Below are 20,776 nucleotides of genomic sequence, written 5' to 3'. Positions count from 1 at the left end.
GGATCATGCTCCGACGGATGAGCTCCCGTATCCGCAACTCACGTTACCGTCCTGACATGTGGCTTTCCCAATTGTCTGACCGAATTGATTCGGCGATGAACAAACATGTCGCCAACCAAGACACACGGGAAGAGACTGAGGATTATATCTGTACATTAATAAACGGATTTGACAGGAGTGCATTGCATCGTGTTGTACGTGGTGATCGGGATCACAAGCCACATCGCGCCGCGTCGCATTGATGGGAACACATCACATCGCATCGCCTGCCTAAAGTACTCAATATTACCGGGTTGCTGGTGAAATATCCCCCTGCCTTTCCCTCAAGTACTACCTAAGAATTGGACGAGTTCCCCCATAAGCTTGCGCCCTCAACTACGAAATACTTGGGTTAATAGGTGGATCGTAGAGGCGGAGGAAATGACAGTGATCAGTCATGAACGTCATGAAGATCTGAGCCAAGATCATTACATGCATCTCATGTTCGTGTTGGTTGGACGGAGCAAGACTGATGACATTCAATAGCATTTTGACCCCCTGGCGACCCTGCTAGGCAGGTACTAAAATTCCTCTAGGCTAAAATGTACCCCTTGGATTTCGCAATTAGAACTGGACCCAAAACGGCGGTGCACAGTGATACATAGTGCATATACCCACACCACCATTGTGATGACAAAGTACGACAAAGTACCTAGACAGTCTCCCAGAGAGAAAGTACATTGTCATTGCAGAAAAGAACGCAAAGAGCCGCAGTTTGTAGGTACTCAGTACCGCAACACAGAAGAGTAGTACAGTGAGATACGTTGTACTCCGTGGGGATTACATGCTCCATGCGCACCCCCAGAGTTTGGCTGGCTCACTGTCCACGCCCGCCCAGTTCCTGACATCCCGCCCTTCCTCTTTCCCTCAACTTTCCTCTCATTATCCTGTTTATTACCACCTGCTCCCAAGCCCAGACATGCTTTTGTGGCTGCCCAGATAACCAGGGACGCTTCTGATCCCCTCGTGGATCGGCTTTTTTCTTCTTTCGTTTCGCTCCTTTATACTACACATTCTTTTGTTTCCTATCCATCTCAAAGTTATTCACCCCATTCATTCACTATCCACACTGCGATTGATTTTGGCATCGAGTCCCAACCTCATGCGCCCGGCTTGCTCCCATCGTCGCCCGTCTCCTTTCATCTTCTTCGAGCCACTTGGCGCGACGCCTTGTTCAACACCGTCAGGTTCCCGAGCGAGCGCTACCGAACCCAGAATCGAGCAAAGTTAGAACCATTGACGGTTAGGAAATCGAACTAAACCGGCCAACGCCTGAACCCATATCGGCCCTGCACCTCGATCCGTTTCCGTCGCGAAACCGCCATCCAACCCCGGTCCCAAAAGCTGGCCTTGCTTTCTTTCCAGCACTTTCATATCCGTTTCGATAATGCCCGGCCGTAACTCGTTAATTTTGCTGAAATAACACACGCGTCGACCTTGTCGCATCCGCTTGTATCAAGCAAACTTGTCCGAGATTCTTTCCTTGCCGCCGTTGCTTCACAGCGGCTTTTTCCCTTTCTACCAAAGTTCGGTTTCTTCTAGCGACAACGAAAAAAAGGACGACTGGGAAAACAAAATTCGAAGCACATCATGCTGAGACCGGCGACCCCTCTCTCCGTACTGCTCTTCGGAGCATTCGCCCTTCTGCTGCTCTCCATCTTATCCGCCCCGATCATCGAGGCCATCCCCCTCGCCAATTTCAACGGCGTTGGTTTTGGCGTCTTCGGCTTCTGCGATGGCGGCGTTTGCAGCGGCATCCAGGTCGGCTATGACCTCTGTAAGTCGTCTTCTTCCCTGGCCTTGTCAGCCCGATTGGGTCGCGGGCGTCTTATGGCGCGTCTCTGGCCTCTGGATGGGGCCGTCGAGGTAGCGAGCTAATGGTGAGAGTGCAGCCGACCATAGCCCCCGGGATTTCGACTTGCCCGAATCGGTCCGGAACACGCTTGCTCCCCTTTTGATCGTTCACCCCGTCGCCGCTCTCTTCACCCTAATCATGTTCGTAATGGCCGTGGTCGCCCATTTGCACTCGCCGTCGCATTCGTCTCGCTACCTCTTGGTCCTCTTCATATACTCCATCATCGTCTTCCTCGTCTGCCTGCTCGCCTTCCTCGTCGACGTCCTTCTCTTCATTCCTCACATGGCATGGGGATCGTACATCACCCTGGCTGCAACTATCATGGTCGGTCTGAGCGGGCTGGTTTCCTGCGCCATGCGGCGCACGCTGGTTAGCAGAAAATCGCGCCGGAAGAAGATTGCCGAAAACGCGGAGATGAGTGGAGAGAATTATTTCAACCGTGAGGCCCAGGCGAAGGCTGCTACCTTCAACGTGGCCCCCTCGGAACCCATCGTCCCTGTTCTCAGCGGAGGAAACGGCGGAGCCGACAGCCTACCTCAGTTTGCTTCGTTTGAGGACCAGAAGAAGGACGACCAGGTCAGCGATGAACGCATTCCCCTCACGGCCAGAAGCCCCACCAACAACAACGACATGCAGCCGCCGTCAAGGGCGGGCTCTGTACCTCATCCGGAACGTGACCCCTATGGAAATCCCATCCTTACCCATCAGGATCCGTACGGCATTCGACGAGAGCCTTCTCTTGAAAGCAGCCCCTCCTTTGACCGCATGAATTCGAGGGGCCGCGGCGGTCTTACTCCTCCAGGCGGGTACCGAGGTCGTGGTGGCTACGGCGGTAGGGGAGGCTACGGCGGTGTACCTCCGATGAATGGCCGCGGAGGCTACGGCCCTCGGGGCCGTGGTGGATATGGCCCTGGACCCAATGGCATGGGAGGAGGAGGCTACGGGCCATCAAGGGGAGGAGGGCACGCCGCGGGTGCCATGATGGGAGGTCGTTCCACTCCCCAGGGCTACCATAGCCCAGGACCATATGACAGGCGACCCAGTCCCGCCGATGGCTATGCAGGGCCGTACGGCAGGGGTCCGACGGATGGCGCATCGGAATACGGTGCCAACAACACGAATCCCTCTTTGCCAAACTTGGGACATGAGGGCTATGAGTCGTACAACCCAGATCGAAACAGCCTGCCTAGAGCGGAATCGCCGCCGCCACTCCCGGGCGGGGACATGCAGGGGCCCGTGGGTCAGGCAGTGGAGCTGGACGCGGCTACCGGCAGCGCCGCGCATGCACCTCAGGGATTCGGATCGTTTCCGGCCAACGGTCTTCGCGAGAGCGATTCGGACATCGCGGGCATGGTGGGTCTGCAACAAGACCGAAGCGAGTCTGCTCAGCGACATGAGACGTATATGAGCGAAGGTAGCAAGTATAGCAACGAAGAGTATGTTATCCCCCACCCCTTTGTCTCCCCCCTTTCTCTCTGTTCAACCTCAATTCTCTTTTTGTTTTTCTTTTTCTTTTCTTTTTTCTTTTCTTCTTTGTCTCTTCCATCGCATCCGGCGCCTTTCCTAACACATCTAGCAGGCAATACATACCGCCACGTCAGGCATGGGCGCAAGCCCATCCGCAGGGCCGTCATTCTCCGAATGTATCCTCCCCTCTGAACACACAGGCAGCTTCAGAACTGCCTGCCCGTGTCGTGTCACCACACGGTGCAACATCGCCCAGCAACGACTACTACGAAGATATCGATCCACGATTCGCGTCATCAGGCCCCGCCCATTCTACTCCGCCGGCCTCTCATCAAGCGGACACGCGGCAATACAGGCCACTCGAGAACTCCAACGATGGGCTCATCCCGCCCCGTGGCGTCAGCCCTGGTGCAGACTCTGATCGGTCCAATTTCACTTCGATATCGCAGCGGGGCGTCAACCCACGCTGGAACCCCCCGCCTCCCATGCCTGGCTACGGGCGTCAGCCGCCCCCACGGCGTCCTCAGCAACAGGATATACTCCTCAACAACAACCCTGACTTCCAGCTGCCCGGAGGCCGGATGGCGAGTCCTCCCAGGGAGGGTGGTGGATTGATTCCCGGGAGCGCGTATCCTACGGGTCCTCTTTAGAATTCTTTTGCGTCGATATGTCCGACTTCTTTTTTTCCTCTACATTACTTTCACAGAAATTCCTTGCGTAATAAGCCGCGCATATATAGCGCTTTCGATTCGCCGAATTACCCTTTGCCTCTATATATGGCCGGCTTTGCGAGCTTATAATCTCCTACTCTCACGAGAGTAGGGAACTTGAGAACGTCCCGACGTCCCGCTACTTGTTTCGACCTCGATATCGCCCCAGTTGCACACAGGAGCAGCCTGGCCATGGCCTTCGCTTCCTTCTCTCGGAAGTTTTCGACTTCTGACGTTTATTCCTTCTTGGACTTTTTGAAAATGGAGATGCCGGAGTTGCCATCATGAGTTCGCCCATGAAACGCTTGTTGGAGGGGAATATTTTCAGTGCAATGTATGGATGATGTGAAGGGATGTGCATGCCTACATGTTGGGGATACTGTCGATTACAATCTGGGCGCCTATGCAACCACGATTTTACGTTGAAAACCCATCATCCGTCGCAAGAATGGCATCCTCCTGACAATGGATGGACCATTCCAGAATATCGACGCGGGAAGAACAGAAACGAGGCGTTTGCCAAATCAATCCAGATCAAGACGAGGCGATGGGCTTGGGGGGTTACAGTACAGGCCACTGAGCAAAGAGCTTATCAGCACTCGAGCGCTAGGGTTTGAGGGGATATTTGGAGCTTCGTCGGTGCTTGAGGGCCGTTCGTTCCCTTGACCGGGAGAAGTCAGACGCTTGTATGGATAACGGAGCCAGATTGATCGAGGTAGGTAGCATGAATAAGGCAAGGGTGAAGAAAAGAAGAAGAAAAGTCGCCTCGATTTTTTTTACAAACCCGACCCTCTCCTACGATTCAGTCATATGTTTACACCCTAGGCTCGGCTGAAAAAGGACTGATATTGCGGCCGTGGCGTTAACCTTGTTTCTCGGGCTCTGGGAAGAATCACTGACAGGGAGGGACGCCAACCGGCGCATAGATGCGGGTGTTCTCCTTTATGGCGTTCTAACTGAGGTACTCAACACAACCATGGAAGCACGTGATGACAAGTCAATGCGACGAAGACGCGGCCATCTTCTTTCGCGGGCTACGCTGCAGTTGATCCAATCCAACACGAGACCTGGTGGTGGAGGGCGTCGGGCCAAGTACTGTCAAGTTGAGGCTAACCTCATAACTTACTAAGTATACAGACGCCCATGACCTCCCATCTCATCATCTCGCCAGCTGGGACTACTCGTGTTCCTTTCAAACCAGCATTTGACTAGGACAGGCATAGCATCAATATGTATCAGCACCAGCAATATTATCCAACGGTAAGAAAAGTTTTAACGGCAGCCACGCCAATCCCTTTACTGCGCAGCATATAGACAGTCAGTCCATTACACCGAGATGAGAGGGCGACCATGAGAGGGGAAAACGCCGCCGTCTCGGGGCATTGACTTGGGCTTGTCTTGTCCTGAGGCGATATACTATTGTCTAATTGTTCACGGGTAACTCACCCTACCCGCTACCTCCCTTGAGATATTCAGTGATGGCATAGGTATACACGTTTATTGTCTGAATCGCTCATGTGTCCTGTATTCGACACTTTCTTGCCTACCTCATCCCCAGGTGTCCAAGGTAAAATAAGTAGCAGTTTTCTTACCATCCGTTGCTCGTTTTCGTCTCTTACTATTGTACATACTTCGTGGCTGCAGAGGGACCAAACCTTCCCTGCGTATGGCGTTCTTCTACACCATCTCCCAACGCACATGAGAACCCGTGACTATGTCCCATAATTTCGATGCTTGTGCCTGCGAACCTGTGTTTGAGACGTATCCGTCGCGGTTGCCTACCATCTGGTTATTTGCACATGGTATATCGTAACTGATACCTGTTATCGAAATATTTATTATACATCTCCTTCCCACCTTCCATGAACTACTCCTCGTACCTTCCTCCCTTTGCTGAACCCCCCCGCACACTGTAGGCCTCTGACATGCATGTATGCTACTAGAGTGTTCTTCCCCTCTTTCCTCTCTCTTTTCACTGACGATTTCCTCTGACTTTTTATCTTCCTTCCCCGTGTACCTGCGTTCCCATGCCATCTCGGCACCTCTCGAGGTAACCCTAAGGCTGCCTGTCCGAGATACCCCCTTCCTCTCCCTCCCTGGCACCTCAGCCTACTCCATCGTTGGAGCCATCTTCATCGGATCTTCTTTCGCCTTCGTTCCCCTCCCACACTTCGCCGTCATCGTCTGCGCGTGGTCTTTCAGCTTACTATCGTGCCTTACGTTGTATGCCTCTGCATATTCGGTCTCTTGCCAGCGTGGTGCCCCTTTTTTTGTTCTCTTTACGCCAGGAATAACGTGCGTCGCCAGTGTTCCGCTGGGATCTGTTGGAACATCCTTCCACCCGCTCTTCAAACCATCTTCTACACTCGAGCGAATCTGCAACAATTTAACTTTTCGTCCCGTTGTTTCTCTCCTGTACAGTCGGTTTGGCCCCCTCCTTGCCTTCTTCTAGTCCAGAGCAATCCCCGAGACCCAACTTCTCCCCGACGCTGGATGGTGCAAGCTTCTGCTAATTATCTCCACATCCAGATCACCCTACGACACGCCTTCCCCCAGAAGCAGACAGGGCTGCGCTGAGAGTTCCTAGCCAGACTAGAAAGTACTCGCTTGGTCGTTCCGTTCAAGCTAAAATAAACTACGATGCGAGTGGGATAAGCAGCATATTCAGCCATGGATAATCCTTCGCCCGCCTCCTCCTCCGACAGCACGGCCAATACCACCTTCTCTCCACATTCTGAGAGAACGTACACCAAGCCCGAGTCCCCAAAGTACATCTACACCACGGCTGGTACCATCTACAATCCCAAGGCCGCCCAGCCCATCAAGCCTCCCGCTCGCCGCAACCGTGCCCTCAAGTGGCCCCTGGACTCAGCCAATCTCCATTCCCACCCCGTGGAAGTGTCCCTCTTCCCCAAGTCGGCTCTCGAAGCTTTGACTCTGAGGCAGACCTCTTCCCCCTACGCTCAAGCCGACTCTGACAACGCTTCGGTCCACCCCATACCGGCCTATTCTCCTCTCCAGCAAAACTACGACCGTGCCGTGACCCCACCTCATGCCAAGAGGGATTACCAGACGTCGCATCGCGCTGACATGTCTGCCTTGTCCGTTCCGCGGTCTATGCCGGGGGGCCTGCATGCCTCTCAGCCTAGTCCCGGTTGGACACTTCCGACCGAGAGCGAAGTCGCCAAGAGCAGCCAGCGGGACGGTGCCGCTGGCGATGACGACTCATCCTCCAACGGCGACCGCTCGGAGCACCCCCTCTGTCGCCTCTCCGTCAAGTCTCTTCACAACCTGGCTTCGTACCCGAACCCGAACCAGAAAAAGGCTCTGAAGCTGATTCGAACTCGCCGCCCCTTCTCTAATTCGAGGCCCGAGAGTTCGGGGATCGATAGTCGTGCCGCCACCCCGTCTCTGGCTCCCCCCAATTTTGGATCTTCAGACATAGCTGGCAGAGGCCGGCAGTCCCATTCACCTGTAGCGCCTCGCCCCGATGGATTCCACTATCCACCCCCACGTGAGCCCAAGAACCGCGATAAGTTTCCGTCGTCGCGGGCCCACTACTATGGCTACAACCGCCAGGCATTGGGCGAGCCAAGGGGAGAAGCTGTCAACCTTGTCAACAATCATGGAGGTTACAATTCGACCTTGGCAACCGGCCCCGGCGCTCCGCAGCCTCTGACTGCAGGCCCGCCTGGCCAACGCCAATACAACCCCTCGACTTTGGACTCGACACGCCGTGCCCTCCACAACGGTAAGCGCCCTAGACATGCTGCTTCCGAGGACGACGCTGTATCTGTCGAATTCCGGGCTCTCCTCAACGGCGACAAGGAGCAAGAGGCGAGTTCGCAGTCCGTTGTCGGCGCCAGACAGTCTCCCATCGTGCCTTCGGTTGTATCCAGCGGTGCCTCGGCAGAACCGACCGTCTCCACACCCAACCCACCTCCTGCTCCCCCGTCGCTTCTCGATGAATTACGGGCCACATCTGTTCCCGAAGTCGCGTCCCGTCAAAATTCGCCGGGCCTGGATCCCCTGAAGTCGATCCTCCACTCCATCGACACCGGAGACAAGATTGTGGACACCAGGTTTCCCGGGGAAGTCAGGAAGTATTATCCCTACGGAATGCCCAACATGCACGAGCCCCTCCCTCTGGCCCAGAACTGGATCACGAATTATCCATTGCCGGGACGTCGGCAGCACGAAGCCGGCTCGTTCGCTGCAGCCCGCGAGGAGCTCCAGAATCACAACAGAAAGGTCTACCACCAGTTCCATGCGGCCGCCGCGGAGTTTCCCGGTTCCATGGATGCCGTGATTCATCAAGCTCGTAATCGACGTCTTCTGCATAGCATCGGTGTCATAGGTGACAGACGACAATACAACGCCATCACGGAACGCGACCCTCTCGAGGTGAAGCACGTCAACAGTATGCCTTTGTGCGAGGTTTCCGAGCCTCTCTTGTCCATGGTCTTCGCTACCCTACTGAACAACTTGGACTATGGAAATGGACCTACTACTTACTGCCCGTGGCAGAAGCCCCCTCGGCACGCAGTGGATGCGTCATGCCAGGGAACATTCTTTGGAAAATCAACTGGCGTCGCTGGATAAAGGTGCATGCATCGAGCAACGCATCTCCCCGAGATTGATTTGCATGCCATCCCATTTGGATGCGGAGATTCGGTTAGAATCTGCTTTGGAAGAAATCAGACTCGATGTCTTCAGAGCCAGCCATAAATCGATTGGCAAGTTGGCAACGATCACAAATAGGAATCCCAAAAAGAAGAAAAAAGGGAAAGAAAAGAAAACTACCTTGAAAAAAAGGGAAAAAAAAAGAAGCTGGAAAATGATGCATGAGCGATGATGGGTAACGAAAAGTAGGAATACCAAAAAATGACAAAAAAAAAAAATGGACCAGAGGAAAAAGGGGGAAGACCAGGAGGTCATGATCGAGCAGGACAGGTGGGCCCGAAAGTGTACTTAGAAAGAAATAGGGGTAAACCGGTTCCTAAGCAGCCCTTAGACAGACCATAAGGTTAGAACAACAACTTACGAATATTCATTCAAAGCTGGGCGCAGACCCGTAGACCTGCTTCGCGCAAATGCTTATAGTCGCTGGAATCGGGATCAAGATCTTCGGTCCTTGCCGGAAATTCAAAGGATGTACTTGGTCGCTATATGGAAGTCGTAAAAGTCACGTGACGTATGAATCATCACGCCATGGATTAGCTAATCATGTAACACTTGGTCAACCTCACCTCTTCCTCACCCGCGAGACCGTCCTGTTCCTCTACTGCTCTCCAGCCGTATCCAGAGTTCGCCTGCACTCTAGGATATCCGAAATTCAGTGGGCGGCTCTATATAGAGGTCTCGGTGCAAACATTTGGCTTTGAAAATTGACACTGCGTCGCAGGGCTTCGGAATCTTCGAGGCGCGGAAGGCTGAAGGTGAAGGGAGCGATGAGCTTCACACACCTCCCGGCCGTGAAAAGGAGAGACGCCGGCTTGAAGATTGCAGTTTATGCTTATTCTTCGGGTATCTACAGAATCCGAGTGAATACGATGGCACAGGTCTCGCATGGCTCCTTGATTGTCCGGAACGAAGAGTGTCCGGATGCCCGTCGTCAGCCCCCTCCAACGTTCTACTTGTCAGCTAAGAGATACTAGATCATTAGACGAGTTAGTGCCCAAGGGAAGGCATCTGTTCAACGGACCGTTTCATGTGACAATGCTTAACCGCCGCCTGTCGAATACTCGTGGCTGGCCTGCTGGTCTGCAAGTCCTGTCCGTGAGGTTAGACTATTCTCTACCAGGCGTCTACTCGTCGACGATGATGCTCTTACATGGCGCAAGAAACACACTGGAAGATGATGCAGAAGATCCAATGAGCAGATATGCTATATGGGTGGGAAACTCTGGTGACGCCTGCTGTCGAGCATCTCTATCAGAAAGACTCCCTGTTAGTAACTAATTCGTACCGGAAGGGCCACTTTTGTACTGACTTCTGTCCAGGACCGAGAGCCATAGGGAAGCCTCATCCAGCATCCATTGTCAGTTCCGCCCTATTTGCATATAAGAAAGGCCTGCCCGTTGTCTGGTTGTCTGTACTGGCCTACCTTACTACCTCCGACAAAGGACTCTCTATGTTACGCATGTTCTTGGTGATGTTCAATTTACCTACTCTCTATGCTCTATGTCCTGCACAGGGCGTTGTCTTTGACAGTCCTCTTGAACGACCTCATAACGTTATCGTTTTACCTCTTTCCTATTAGTTCGTTATTCCAGGTCCAAGGCCATTATCCACACTTATGGGCCATGAAGGCACGCGTCTTCCAGGCTGCAGCATATATTGGCTCTGCACCGCGTTCGGTAACTGCCAATTACGGATTTTCAGGGCAATGCCCAAAGGGAAGGAGGTTGTCATGGCAGGTACGGTGAATTTGGCAGATTTTTTTCATCCCCTTCTACCTATTTTAATCGCTATTGAAATCTGGCTCCTCACTCTTCTCTACACATCTTCACTTGCATTTTGCCTCCTAGCTTTGCTGAAGATTCATCTCTTTCCATCGACATCTCACGCGATTCTGCCCACGGCAAGGCTCTCGTGCCATTAACCATCGCAGAAGCTTGAGAAGAGTCAACCTCATCCTACTCCCCACTCTCTATACGCCATTCCTAGTGTACCATTGATGTACGACTGCTAGCTTGCCCAATGACTGATATCGCCGTCGTCGGCATGAGCTGCCGCTTTCCCGGGGATGCTACGTCCCCGGAGAAGCTATGGCAGATGATAATGGCACGGAAGACGGCTTGGTCCAAGTTTCCTGAAGACCGTATGAACATAGATGGTTTCTATCACCCCGATGGCCATCGACAGGGCAGCGTGAGTGGACATTCATCCCAACATCCTCCTCCCCCATTGGAAAGCCATACTGATCCGATGACGAGAAAAGATTTCGTTTCGAGGTGCCCACCTCCTGAAGAATGACCTCGCCTCATTTGATGCCTCCGTAAGTGCCATCGCTACAGGCAACGATATGCAGTCTCTTACTGAACATGATAGTTTTTCTCCATGAACGAAGATGAAGTCACCGCCATGGATCCTCAGCAGCGGCTGCTCCTGGAGACCTCCTACGAGGCCATTGAAAACGGTAAGCTGGTCAGCCGGCTCTCGAGATACAATGTGATGTGCTGACCACATGTAGCTGGCCTTCTCATGGAGAATTTGAAGGGATCCGACACATCGGTCTATGTTGGCTCCTTTGTGCGAGGTTCGTTCCTCTTCCCCCATTATTGCCAGTCAATGTTAACCATGCTTCTTCAGATTACGAACAAGTATCCCTGCGAGACATGGACTACCAACCCCAATACGCGGCGACCGGTACGGGAACGGCCATCATGTCCAACAGAATCTCCTATTTCTACGATTTGCGCGGTGAAAGCATCACCATAGACACGGGGTGTAGCGGTAGCCTTGTCGCCGTTCACCATGCCTGCCAGAGCCTTGCTTCAGGGGCCAGTTCAATTGTAAGTTGCTAGCTACAAACAAAAACTGCGGCCCTGCCCCATGCCCCCTCCATGTTGTTTCCCCCGCTGACATCCCTCCCCTCGAAGGCGTTCGCTGCTGGTGCTGGTATTATTCTCACGCCAAACACCATGATGCCGATGACTGCGCTCAATTTCCTCAGTCCCGATGGGAAGTGCTTTACTTTCGATGCCCGAGCAAACGGGTATGGCCGGGGTGAAGGGGTCGGCTTTGTCGTGTTGAAGAGATTGTCCGATGCCCTCAGGGACAATGACCCCATCCGAGGTGTTATCAGGGGCACCCATGTGAACCAGGATGGTCGGACTGCCGGTATCACCCTGCCGAGCAAAGCCTCACAAGTCCACAACATCCGGAGCGTATATCACAAGACCGGGCTGGATTTCTCCCAGACGGGGTACGTGGAGTGCCATGGGACCGGTACCAAAGCTGGAGACGTCACGGAACTTACAGCCATTGCCGAAACTATCGCGTCTGGACGTGGTGCTGGAGAGGCTCTCCTTGTCGGATCCGTAAAGCCCAACACCGGCCACCTCGAGGGCGCTGCTGGGATTGCGGGCCTCATTAAAGGAGTCTTGGTGGTGGAGAAGGCAGAGATCCCGCCCAACGCCAATTTCGAGATTGGAAACCCGGACATTGACTTTGACGCATGGAGACTGAAGGTGAGTTCTGAGATGAGACGGTATGCCCCTTCATAATGGACGTTAGCTTACCTGTGTCTCGTCAGGTTCCGACTCAACCGCATCCTTGGCCAATTCCTGGTCTTCGCCGAGCAAGCGTCAATTGCTTTGGCTTCGGTGGCACCAATGCCCACGCCATCGTAGACGAGGGAGCATACTACGTCGAGAAGTACCGCGCCTCTGAGAGGGCGAGGGCTAGTCCCATGACCGCCAAGGACGAGAAGGATTCCGAGACGCAGTACACGAGCGGCGGCGATAACCAGGTGAAGCCACAGTTGCTTGTGTTCTCGTCGCCTGACCAGCAGGGCGTGCTGCGTGTCGCCAAGACATTCGCGGAGCACCTTCGATGCTCTTCATCAAACCTCTCCCAAGAGGACCTCGACAATCTTGCCTACACTCTGGGATGCCGACGGTCGAAATTCGAGTGGAAGACTCATGTCGTTGCCAACTCTAGAGCGGAAGTTCTACAGAAACTGGATATGATCGAGAGTCAGCGTGGTATCACTCGGTCGAGGATGTCTACGACGAACGCCAATGACCATGCCCATGCCCCATGCAAGGTTTCCTTTATTTTCTGCGGCCAAGGCGCCCAGTGGGCAACCATGGGACAAGATCTGATGTGCTTCCCCGTCTACAGGGAAAGCATCTACGCAGCGGAAGCGTACCTACGAGACACTCTCGGGTTCCAGCTGAACCTTGCCGAGGAGATGGCCAGAGACCCAAGCACCAGCCGCATAAGCGAACCGAACATCAGCCAACCGGCAACGACGGCGCTTCAGGTAGCACTCGTGGACCTCCTCAGGGCCTATGGCATCAAGCCTCGATCAGTCGTCGGGCATTCTTCCGGGGAGATTGCCGCCGCCTACGCGTCCGAGATGATCGATCGCGAAACAGCATGGGCCGTGGCATACTACAGGGGTCTCTGTGCCACTGAAGTCGGAGCCAGCCCTTCGTCCAAAGCCGGAGCCGAAGGTTCGATGTGCGTGTTGGCCATGTCTGAAGACCAAGCCCGAGACTACCTTTCCCTACACAACAAGCACAGCACTATCCAGGTAGCCTGCATCAACAGCCCCAGATGCGTCACCCTGTCAGGGGATCGAGACGACATCCAGTGGATCGTCCGCCAGATTCGCACCGAAGGCTTGCTGGCCCGAGAGCTCCCGGTCAAAGTTGCCTATCATTCGCATCACATGCTATCTGTCGCGCCGGAGTATCTGGTTTCTCTTCAGAATGTAGTAGGCATCGCGGGGACCACATCCACACCTACCGCGGAGATGTTCTCTACAGTTACGGGCCGCCGCTTGACCCCCTGCGAACTAGGAACCCCCAGATACTGGGCGGATAACCTCGTGTCCCCGGTCATGTTCTCCCATGCTGTCCAGGCCATGATCTCAGAGACTCGGCCGGATGTGGTGCTCGATGTCAGCCCACATAGAACGCTGAGGGGACTGTTTGAGGAAAACGTCGACGTTATGTCTGTCAAACCCAGGCCGGTCTACATTCCTGTAACGGACCGAAAGGAGAACGGGGTCTATACCATCTTGGAAGCTTGTGGCAATCTGTGGACACGAGGGTACCCCGTCGACATGGAGGCGGTTGTCAAAAAGTAAGTGAACCTTGTGCCTTTTCAGGGTCGTGTGTGATGTGATTTACGCAAGGCATAATACAAGATAACTGACTATTTCTCGTCGCAGGGGATCGTCACACGGAAGCTTTCTCAAGACCCTCACGAATCTGCCTCCCTATCCCTGGGACCATGGGAAGAGATTCTGGCACGAATCTCCATTGACCATGGATTATCGATTTCGCGAATTCGGCCGTCGTGATCTCATAGGCGCCCCTACGCCGGACTCGATGCCACAAGAGCCGAGATGGAGAGGCTTCCTGCGAGTGACCGAGAACCCCTGGCTCAGGGACCACCAAGTCCAGAAGACCATCGTCTATCCGGCCGCAGGGATGATGACCATGGTCATCGAAGGGACGCGTCAGAGAGTCCCCCGAGATGCCAATCCCAGCGGCTTCACCATCACCAATGTACGAATCGAGAACCCGATGGTGATCCCGGAGACGCCATACGGGCTTGAGGTCTGCCTCAACATGAAACAATTATCTCAGGATGTGTCCCGCGGCATCACTTTTGACTGGGCCATATACGGACGTACCTTGAGTGGGCAGTGGACTAGAAACGCCCACGGTTGCGTCGAGGCTCAACTTTGCTCCTCCAGATACCCACCCGGGACAGGTCCCTGTCGCGATGAGGCTTTCCAGAAGGCCAAATCCAACGCCACCAAGGCCATCGACCCCAAGCATCTGTACGACATGCTCGACGTCGTGGGAATGAACTACGGCCCTAGCTTCCGGAACATGAAATCGGTGTCGAAGGGAGACATGCAGTGCGTCGGGACGGTCGTGATCCCCGACACGGCGTCGGTCATGCCCTGCCTCTTTGAATTTGACCATATCCTCCATCCAGCCACGCTCGATGCCGTTTTTCAGATGCTCTTCGCGATTGACGACAGGCCCATGGTGCCTACATCCATCTCCAGCCTGTTTGTGTCTGCCGACCTGGCCCAGGGTGCCGGTCAGGAACTTTTTGGATACGCATCTGCTGCGAGGTCAGGCCTTCGAGGCGCCGAGGCGGCCATTTCCATGACTACTAGTGACTGGGACCGTCCGTCCATCATCATCGAGGGACTGCGGATGACGGCTCTGTCGACATCGGACTATACCCCTAGCCACCGCAATCTTTGCACCGAGATTCAATGGAAAGAAGATATCTGTTCGGCATCTGCGGGTCACGGTGGACTTGAGAAACTGCTCCGTCTGTTAGCTCACAAGTATCCCGGCCTTTCCATCCTTCAACGAGGCGGTGATCACCACCTAGGGAAACACATCCTCGGCTGCGTCAGTTCAGAAGATGGATACGCACCGCGGCTCTTGCGGTATAGCCTCTCCGACATGACAGAGCCCCAGGCTCTTGACAGCCTCCAGGCCGCGTTTCTCGGTTCTCCGATTCGGCATTTCTTGGAAGAACGTACCTTGCAAAGCGTCGTTGACCAGAACCCCCGATATCATGTTATCATCTCATGCCAGGTCAATGACGACGAAGAATACCTCAAGAAACTTCTCCTCCCGGATGGATTGCTCCTTTTGAGACAACGGAGAAGGTACAGCAACGGGCGCACGAATGGGGAGAATGGAAGTGCATACATCTCCGGCTCATGGGCCGACGGGCCCCGTCGCCTTGCCGTGACCTACAACGTCGATCTTGACGCGACGGCGACGATGGCTTTCAGTGCCCAACAGGCCACCCATACCCGTGTCCCGGATCGTGCGCCGGGTGTTCTTCTTATACTCCCGACCCATCCTAATGAAGAGGTTGGGAAGCTCGCCCAGGCTCTCTGCTCTCTTCTTGAGGACCGCCATTTCCAGGTTGAGACCACGAACCCCGAGCTGCTCTGTGCTCAGCGTTGCATACAAGCAAGTCAGAAGGTCGTCGTGTCCCTCCTCGATTTAGACTCGACGCAGTCTTTCATCTGGAACTGGACTCGCAAACAATTTGCGCTCTTCCGGAATCTCCACAAAGAAGCCGAGGCCATCCTATGGGTGACACGAGGTGCCAATCGAAGGCCTACCATCCCCCGCAATTCCCCCGTCATTGGCCTGGCGCGGACTTTGATGTCGGAGGATCCAGGGACGGCAATCGTCACGTTAGACTTGGATGAGGCCACGCGCATCTCAGATGCTGGCTGCAGCGTCCTCTTCGTCTTGGATCGCTCGATCATCAGCCCTCCCCAGACCGGGCCACGAGAGTCTGAGTACGCCGAAGCTAGCGGCTGCATCTTCATCCCGCGGCTCGTCCCCGTCAAAGCCCTGAACGATCTCGTTGAGGATACTTTCTCTAACACCCTCCACTCCACCCGTCCCTTTCTTGGCGGAGAAGTGAAGGAACTGCTGGTGCTTCCACCAGGCGAAAAGCACAAGGACTACGAAAACTTTGAGTACATTCACGGAACAGACGGCGGGGATCTCTCTCCAGACGAGGTTGAGTTGCGATTCGGTGGCTCGGTCCTTCACCATGAGGATTGGCAAACAATCACCGGCCAGTCACGCAGGACGACGATAGGTATGGACCTCATGGGGACGATCACCCGTGTTGGGGCCAATTCGAAAGACATCCACCCGGACGATGACGTCGTCTCTCTCGTCCAGCAAGGTTCGCTTAAAAGCCAACACCGGGTTGATCGGCGGTTCGTCAAGAAGATCCCCGGCGGACTGCAGATGTGCGTCCCCAGCGCCTGGATCCTCGCGTATTACAGCCTCTACATGCGTTGTTGTCTCAGGAAGGGCCAGAGAGTACTCGTTCTCTGTGGTGCCAGCGTATACGGGCAAGCTGCTATTCAAATTGCGCAGCTCAGAGGCGCCGAGGTATTCTCCACCATCTCTGGGCCGAACGCAGACGCACAACGACAAGTTTTGGAAGGCGTTTTCGGGCTTGATAATTGCCATGTGGAGAATCATGATGATCCGGACTGGGATACCAAGCTCCTTTCAAAGTCGGGTGGCCAGTGGATGGACGTTGTGTATGCTCCCGCTTCTGATTGCCTCGATAGGACGGAGCGCGTGGTGAAGACGAGTAAGTTGATTGAAACCCGCACTTCATGGGGCTATGCTAATTCCTTCTCAGCTGGTACGCTTATTTACGTGGCGGACAACTCGGACGACGGTCCTTGTACTGTCTCCTCTCGTGCCTCGATTCTGCGTCTGGATCTGACCAACTTGCTTGCGGAAGATCCTGATCTCATCGCCGAGGTCTTCGACCACGTGGCGGAGATTCACCTGAAGAATGGGCATGCTATCAAGCCGAGCCAGCTCGTTGATACCTTCTCTCTCTCTCGGCTGTCCGATGCCTTCCGATCTCTGAGAGTCCCGGCCAGCGCCGCGCTCGTGACTGCTGACACGGAGACAACGGTTGCCCTGCCCCGCAAGATCCACATGAAGTCACTCCGAGACAGCATCGACAATGGGACCTACATACTGGCAGGAGGGCTCGGTGGCCTGGGGCGCAGTATCGCCCAGCTGCTTGTAGACAACGGTGCTCGCAGCCTAGTTTTCCTGTCTCGGTCAGCGACAAGGTCGGATGACGCCAATACCTTCATGACTTCTCTCGGGGACCAGGGCGTCACTGCGACGCACTTTGCAGTGGACATTTCTGACGCCGTGGCACTTCAGGGGATATATGAGAAGGAAATCCTACCGCATATGCCTCACATCTCTGGCGTGGTCCAGTGTGCCGCGGTTCTTCAGGTACGGGCCATACTCTATGAGTGATTTGATCCCGAAAATGAATAGCACTGACTGAATCTTAGGACGCTTTATTTGACAACATGCAGTACGAGGCCTGGCAAAAGGTCATGACGCCCAAGGGACAGGGCACCGTCAACCTGATAAACACGTTCGGCCGAGTCGGCAACAGCCTTGACCCCTGGTTCATCTTCCTGTCCAGCTCCGCCGGCATCATCGGCAACCGCGGCCAGGCCAACTACTCCGCCGGCAACGTCTTCATGGACGCCCTGGCCCGAAGCGGCGCCACACCGGGCCGAGCCATCTCCCTCGACGTCGGTCCCGTTCTGGAGGCAGGCATGGTGGCCGACGACAGCGAAACAATGAAAAAGCTGCGCGACAGCGGCTTCTACGGGATCCGGCACCAGGACTTTCTGAAGATCGTCGAGCGGGCTATCGTCGGGGAGATCCACGACGGCGACCCCATGCCTCGCCAGGTCGTCCTGGGTATCGGCACGGGAGGGCTCATCCGCCAAAACCGCCCCGCAGATCCCTACTGGTCTCGGACAGCGGCCTACTCGTACCTCAACCTGGTGGATATGCCGCCGCCCGACCTTGCCGTTTTCGGATCCGACGCTTCCGGGTCCGGGTTCGGGTCCGGGGCTACCACGTTGAAGGCGCGGTTGGCGTCGTGCTCGTCCGCGGCCGAGGCGGCCGATCTGATCTGCCAGGCGCTGAAGCGGGAGCTGGCGGCTCGGCTGTCGACTGTCAAGGCGGAGGATATCCACGAGGGTAGCTGTCCCAAGGAGTACGGCGTTGACTCTCTTATGGCGGTTCGGATCCGCGTGTGGGCGCTGGATGATGTTGGGGCCAATATTTCCGTCTTTAATATCCTAGGCGACAATACGATTCTCGAGCTCGCTAATCGGATGGCGGACCAGGTCCTGGCGGACAGGGGATGACGGGGCGTAACGGGACGGGTAGGGGGTCTGTTGGGTCGGCCATGGTTCATGGGGTCCTGATCTCTTGTTCGCGTAGATTCGGTAGTTGTCATCAACCTACGAGCCTGCAAAGGTCCCAATACATTTCCCACTTGCAATGCGTACAGACTGCCTCGGAACTTTGTGTAGTGATTACCGACTACCCGTATCCAAAGTGAGAATAGTATCAAGACAAAACGCAATCACAGATGGGAGGCACCAAAAGGCGAGATGGATGCAGTGCGTAGGTATCGAGTGGATTTCCTATCTAAATCGCTTCAAAGAACAACCAAAGGAATGTGGGTATTCGCCTACAGATGAATGATGACAAAATCATAACAGAAGGAAGAAAGGAAAAGGAAAGGATTGTGTTGTCATCCTCGTCATTGACGTTTGTTCGGTCTCGCAAGGTCCCAACTTGTTGCGCTTCCCGATCTTGCTCAACCTCGAGCCTTGCTGCGGAGGATAATGTGTTTTTCTTGCCGGTCTCTTTTTTTTGGTTCTTTTTCGCTTGTTTTTCGTGTTTTTCTTTTCTTTTCACATACCGTTGCAAGGCCGTATGTCAGTGCTCTTTCCGTGTCGTGCAAATGTCTTTCCTCGTCCTCCAAAGACGCCAGTAATGGGATTTTCTGTAGTTGTTTTCCCGTTTTTTATTTTTCGACAAGCCAAGGCGAATACCACGTAGCAAAAGGAATAATTCGATCAGGGCTGAGATGGCTTGGGACTCTCCTCGTATGGAGGAAGATGGTCAACGTCCTGATCTCGAGACTCGATGAGAGCCTCCTTCTCATCGGCGGCGACGGCGGTCTCGCGGCGAGATGCCTTGTGGCAAGAGTGACCACGGCGGCGGCACTGGCGCTGCATCCACGGGGACTGGCGCCGAACAATGACCCGCCAGAGGGAGATGACGATAGTGCCGACCAGCATTCCGAGGCTAAACAACAGACCTGTCAGTCGTTTCGGGATGAAGGAGCTGAGGCATGGGACAACGGGGTCTAGACTTACATGCTCACGCTGATACCGGCAACGAGACCGATGATGACGGGGAGGAGGATGCTCCAAGTCACGTTCTTGACCAGCCGGCCCCAAGTGTGGTGCTTCCTGTACTGGCCCGGCATGTGCTGGTGGCTATGGCCAGATTGGTGACCACCCTGAACCGAAATCCGACCAGCGCCGGCGCACTTGTGTTGCATACTCTTGAGGCTCTGGATGACGGCGGCGCGCCACCTACAGTATGTGGTCTCGCACTCGGCGTCGTCGCCTCCCGGGGTTTCGGCAGGGGCGGTGGTGGAAGGGGTCTTCTCGGCGGAAGCGATCATAAGCTTGCCGCTCGCGGTCCGGAGCAGTTTTACATTGACGTTGGGAATGCCCCGGACAAAGCTGTTCCCAACCTCGATGACCTGGAGATCGATTTCGATGAGTTCCAGATTCTCTCCGTCGGCTTCCTCTTGTACGACAGGTCGGATGGACAGGCCATAGCCCAGAGGCCGGGACAAGGGATGGCCCTTGTGCGGGTTCTTGGTGACGGCCTGGGTGAACTCGACGACTTGCGGGGCGGTCAGCGTGTAGTACCACGGGGCGGACTCGGGGTAGAGCTCGAAGTCGTTGACGAGCAGGCGGTCGACGCCGGTGACGGTATCGATGGCGAGGTTTAACTCGAGGTGGTTTTCGAGGTCGGTCTTGGTGTCCCACCGGCCTTCGCGATGGCGCAGGTGGACTGGGCACCCGGGACAGTCGAGCCTGATGGTCTGCTTCTGCACGGGGTTATGGGCGTTGATGACGGGGAGGGCTTTGATAAAGTCGGCGAGGGATGTGTCGGGCACGACGAGAGCGGCCTGGGCGGTCGTCACCGCCAGGCCAGCAGCGGCAAGATGCTTCCAGAGCATGGTTGTGATTGTCGAGCAAGAGAACGAAGGGCAAAAAAGGAAATCGAGGGAAGAAAAGTGTATAGTGATCGAAGATGGAGACGATTTTTATGGTTTACGCATTCGGATTGCGTCGGTTGAATTGGAGTTGAAAGGGAGACAGAGTCGTGGATAGTGGAGTGATGTATATGTGTTGCCGCCGGGACACCCAGAAGTGGAGATGGATGACGACGCCCACCCCACTCGAGAGGCGCATGATTAGTCATGATCAAATAGTGGGGCAGGGGGAATGTCCTGATCACATGACATTATGGCGAGTGATTAGGTAATGGCCGGTTAAACATCACATCCTCTTCTCCATCGT

The 20,776-nt window shown here is 54.8% G+C and overlaps 6 protein-coding genes across 6 annotated transcripts; 4 read left to right on the top strand and 2 right to left on the bottom strand.

Moving 5' to 3' along the window:
* Positions 1-950: 950 nt before the first annotated feature.
* Positions 951-4,011, top strand: ACRALDRAFT_2132451 (uncharacterized protein; the record flags this gene model as incomplete). The annotated part of the gene is made up of 3 exons (XM_071024043.1): positions 951-1,816; positions 1,932-3,330; positions 3,471-4,011. Exons 1-3 carry the CDS (start codon positions 1,630-1,632, stop codon positions 4,009-4,011), a joined length of 2,127 nt encoding a protein of 708 aa, XP_070876796.1. The 5' UTR covers positions 951-1,629.
* Positions 4,012-4,171: 160 nt separating this feature from the next.
* ACRALDRAFT_2016857 (uncharacterized protein) lies at positions 4,172-6,252 on the bottom strand (the record flags this gene model as incomplete). Its single annotated transcript, XM_071019862.1, has 21 exons — positions 4,172-4,187; positions 4,249-4,282; positions 4,324-4,464; positions 4,502-4,530; positions 4,575-4,623; positions 4,649-4,713; positions 4,754-4,866; positions 4,915-4,953; positions 4,988-5,023; positions 5,058-5,105; positions 5,134-5,166; positions 5,211-5,279; positions 5,358-5,487; positions 5,523-5,583; positions 5,607-5,618; positions 5,664-5,748; positions 5,770-5,856; positions 5,929-5,981; positions 6,048-6,088; positions 6,175-6,201; positions 6,242-6,252. The coding sequence occupies 21 exons, from the start codon at positions 6,250-6,252 to the stop codon at positions 4,172-4,174; spliced, it is 1,179 nt and encodes a 392-aa protein (XP_070876795.1).
* Positions 6,253-6,741: 489 nt separating this feature from the next.
* On the top strand, positions 6,742-8,673 carry ACRALDRAFT_1068279 (uncharacterized protein; the record flags this gene model as incomplete). The annotated part of the gene is made up of 1 exon (XM_071017548.1): positions 6,742-8,673. The coding sequence occupies one exon, from the start codon at positions 6,742-6,744 to the stop codon at positions 8,671-8,673; it is 1,932 nt and encodes a 643-aa protein (XP_070876794.1).
* Positions 8,674-9,363: 690 nt separating this feature from the next.
* On the top strand, positions 9,364-9,946 carry ACRALDRAFT_2032619 (uncharacterized protein; the record flags this gene model as incomplete). Its single annotated transcript, XM_071020710.1, has 1 exon — positions 9,364-9,946. A coding segment is annotated over exon 1 (197 nt), but the record flags the coding sequence as incomplete, so codon positions are not given.
* An 827-nt stretch (positions 9,947-10,773) lies between these two features.
* Positions 10,774-18,670, top strand: ACRALDRAFT_1047756 (uncharacterized protein; the record flags this gene model as incomplete). The annotated part of the gene is made up of 10 exons (XM_071015520.1): positions 10,774-10,944; positions 11,015-11,071; positions 11,125-11,212; positions 11,267-11,332; positions 11,386-11,588; positions 11,676-12,266; positions 12,332-13,890; positions 13,979-16,920; positions 16,972-17,591; positions 17,654-18,670. 10 exons carry the CDS (start codon positions 10,774-10,776, stop codon positions 18,527-18,529), a joined length of 7,173 nt encoding a protein of 2,390 aa, XP_070876792.1. The 3' UTR covers positions 18,530-18,670.
* Positions 18,671-18,790: 120 nt separating this feature from the next.
* Positions 18,791-20,558, bottom strand: ACRALDRAFT_1074675 (uncharacterized protein). The gene is made up of 2 exons (XM_071018270.1): positions 19,553-20,558; positions 18,791-19,481 (listed from the first exon to the last, which is right to left on the bottom strand). Exons 1-2 carry the CDS (start codon positions 20,431-20,433, stop codon positions 19,250-19,252), a joined length of 1,113 nt encoding a protein of 370 aa, XP_070876791.1. The 5' UTR covers positions 20,434-20,558; the 3' UTR covers positions 18,791-19,249.
* Positions 20,559-20,776: the final 218 nt, after the last annotated feature.

The sequence above is a fragment of the Sodiomyces alcalophilus genome (assembly GCF_042370955.1).
Source record: "Sodiomyces alcalophilus JCM 7366 unplaced genomic scaffold ACRALscaffold_2, whole genome shotgun sequence".
NCBI classification, from domain to species: Eukaryota; Fungi; Ascomycota; class Sordariomycetes; order Glomerellales; family Plectosphaerellaceae; genus Sodiomyces; species Sodiomyces alcalophilus.
The sequence above is the reverse complement of the archived record's forward strand: the minus strand, read 5'-3'. Positions and strand labels throughout refer to the sequence as shown.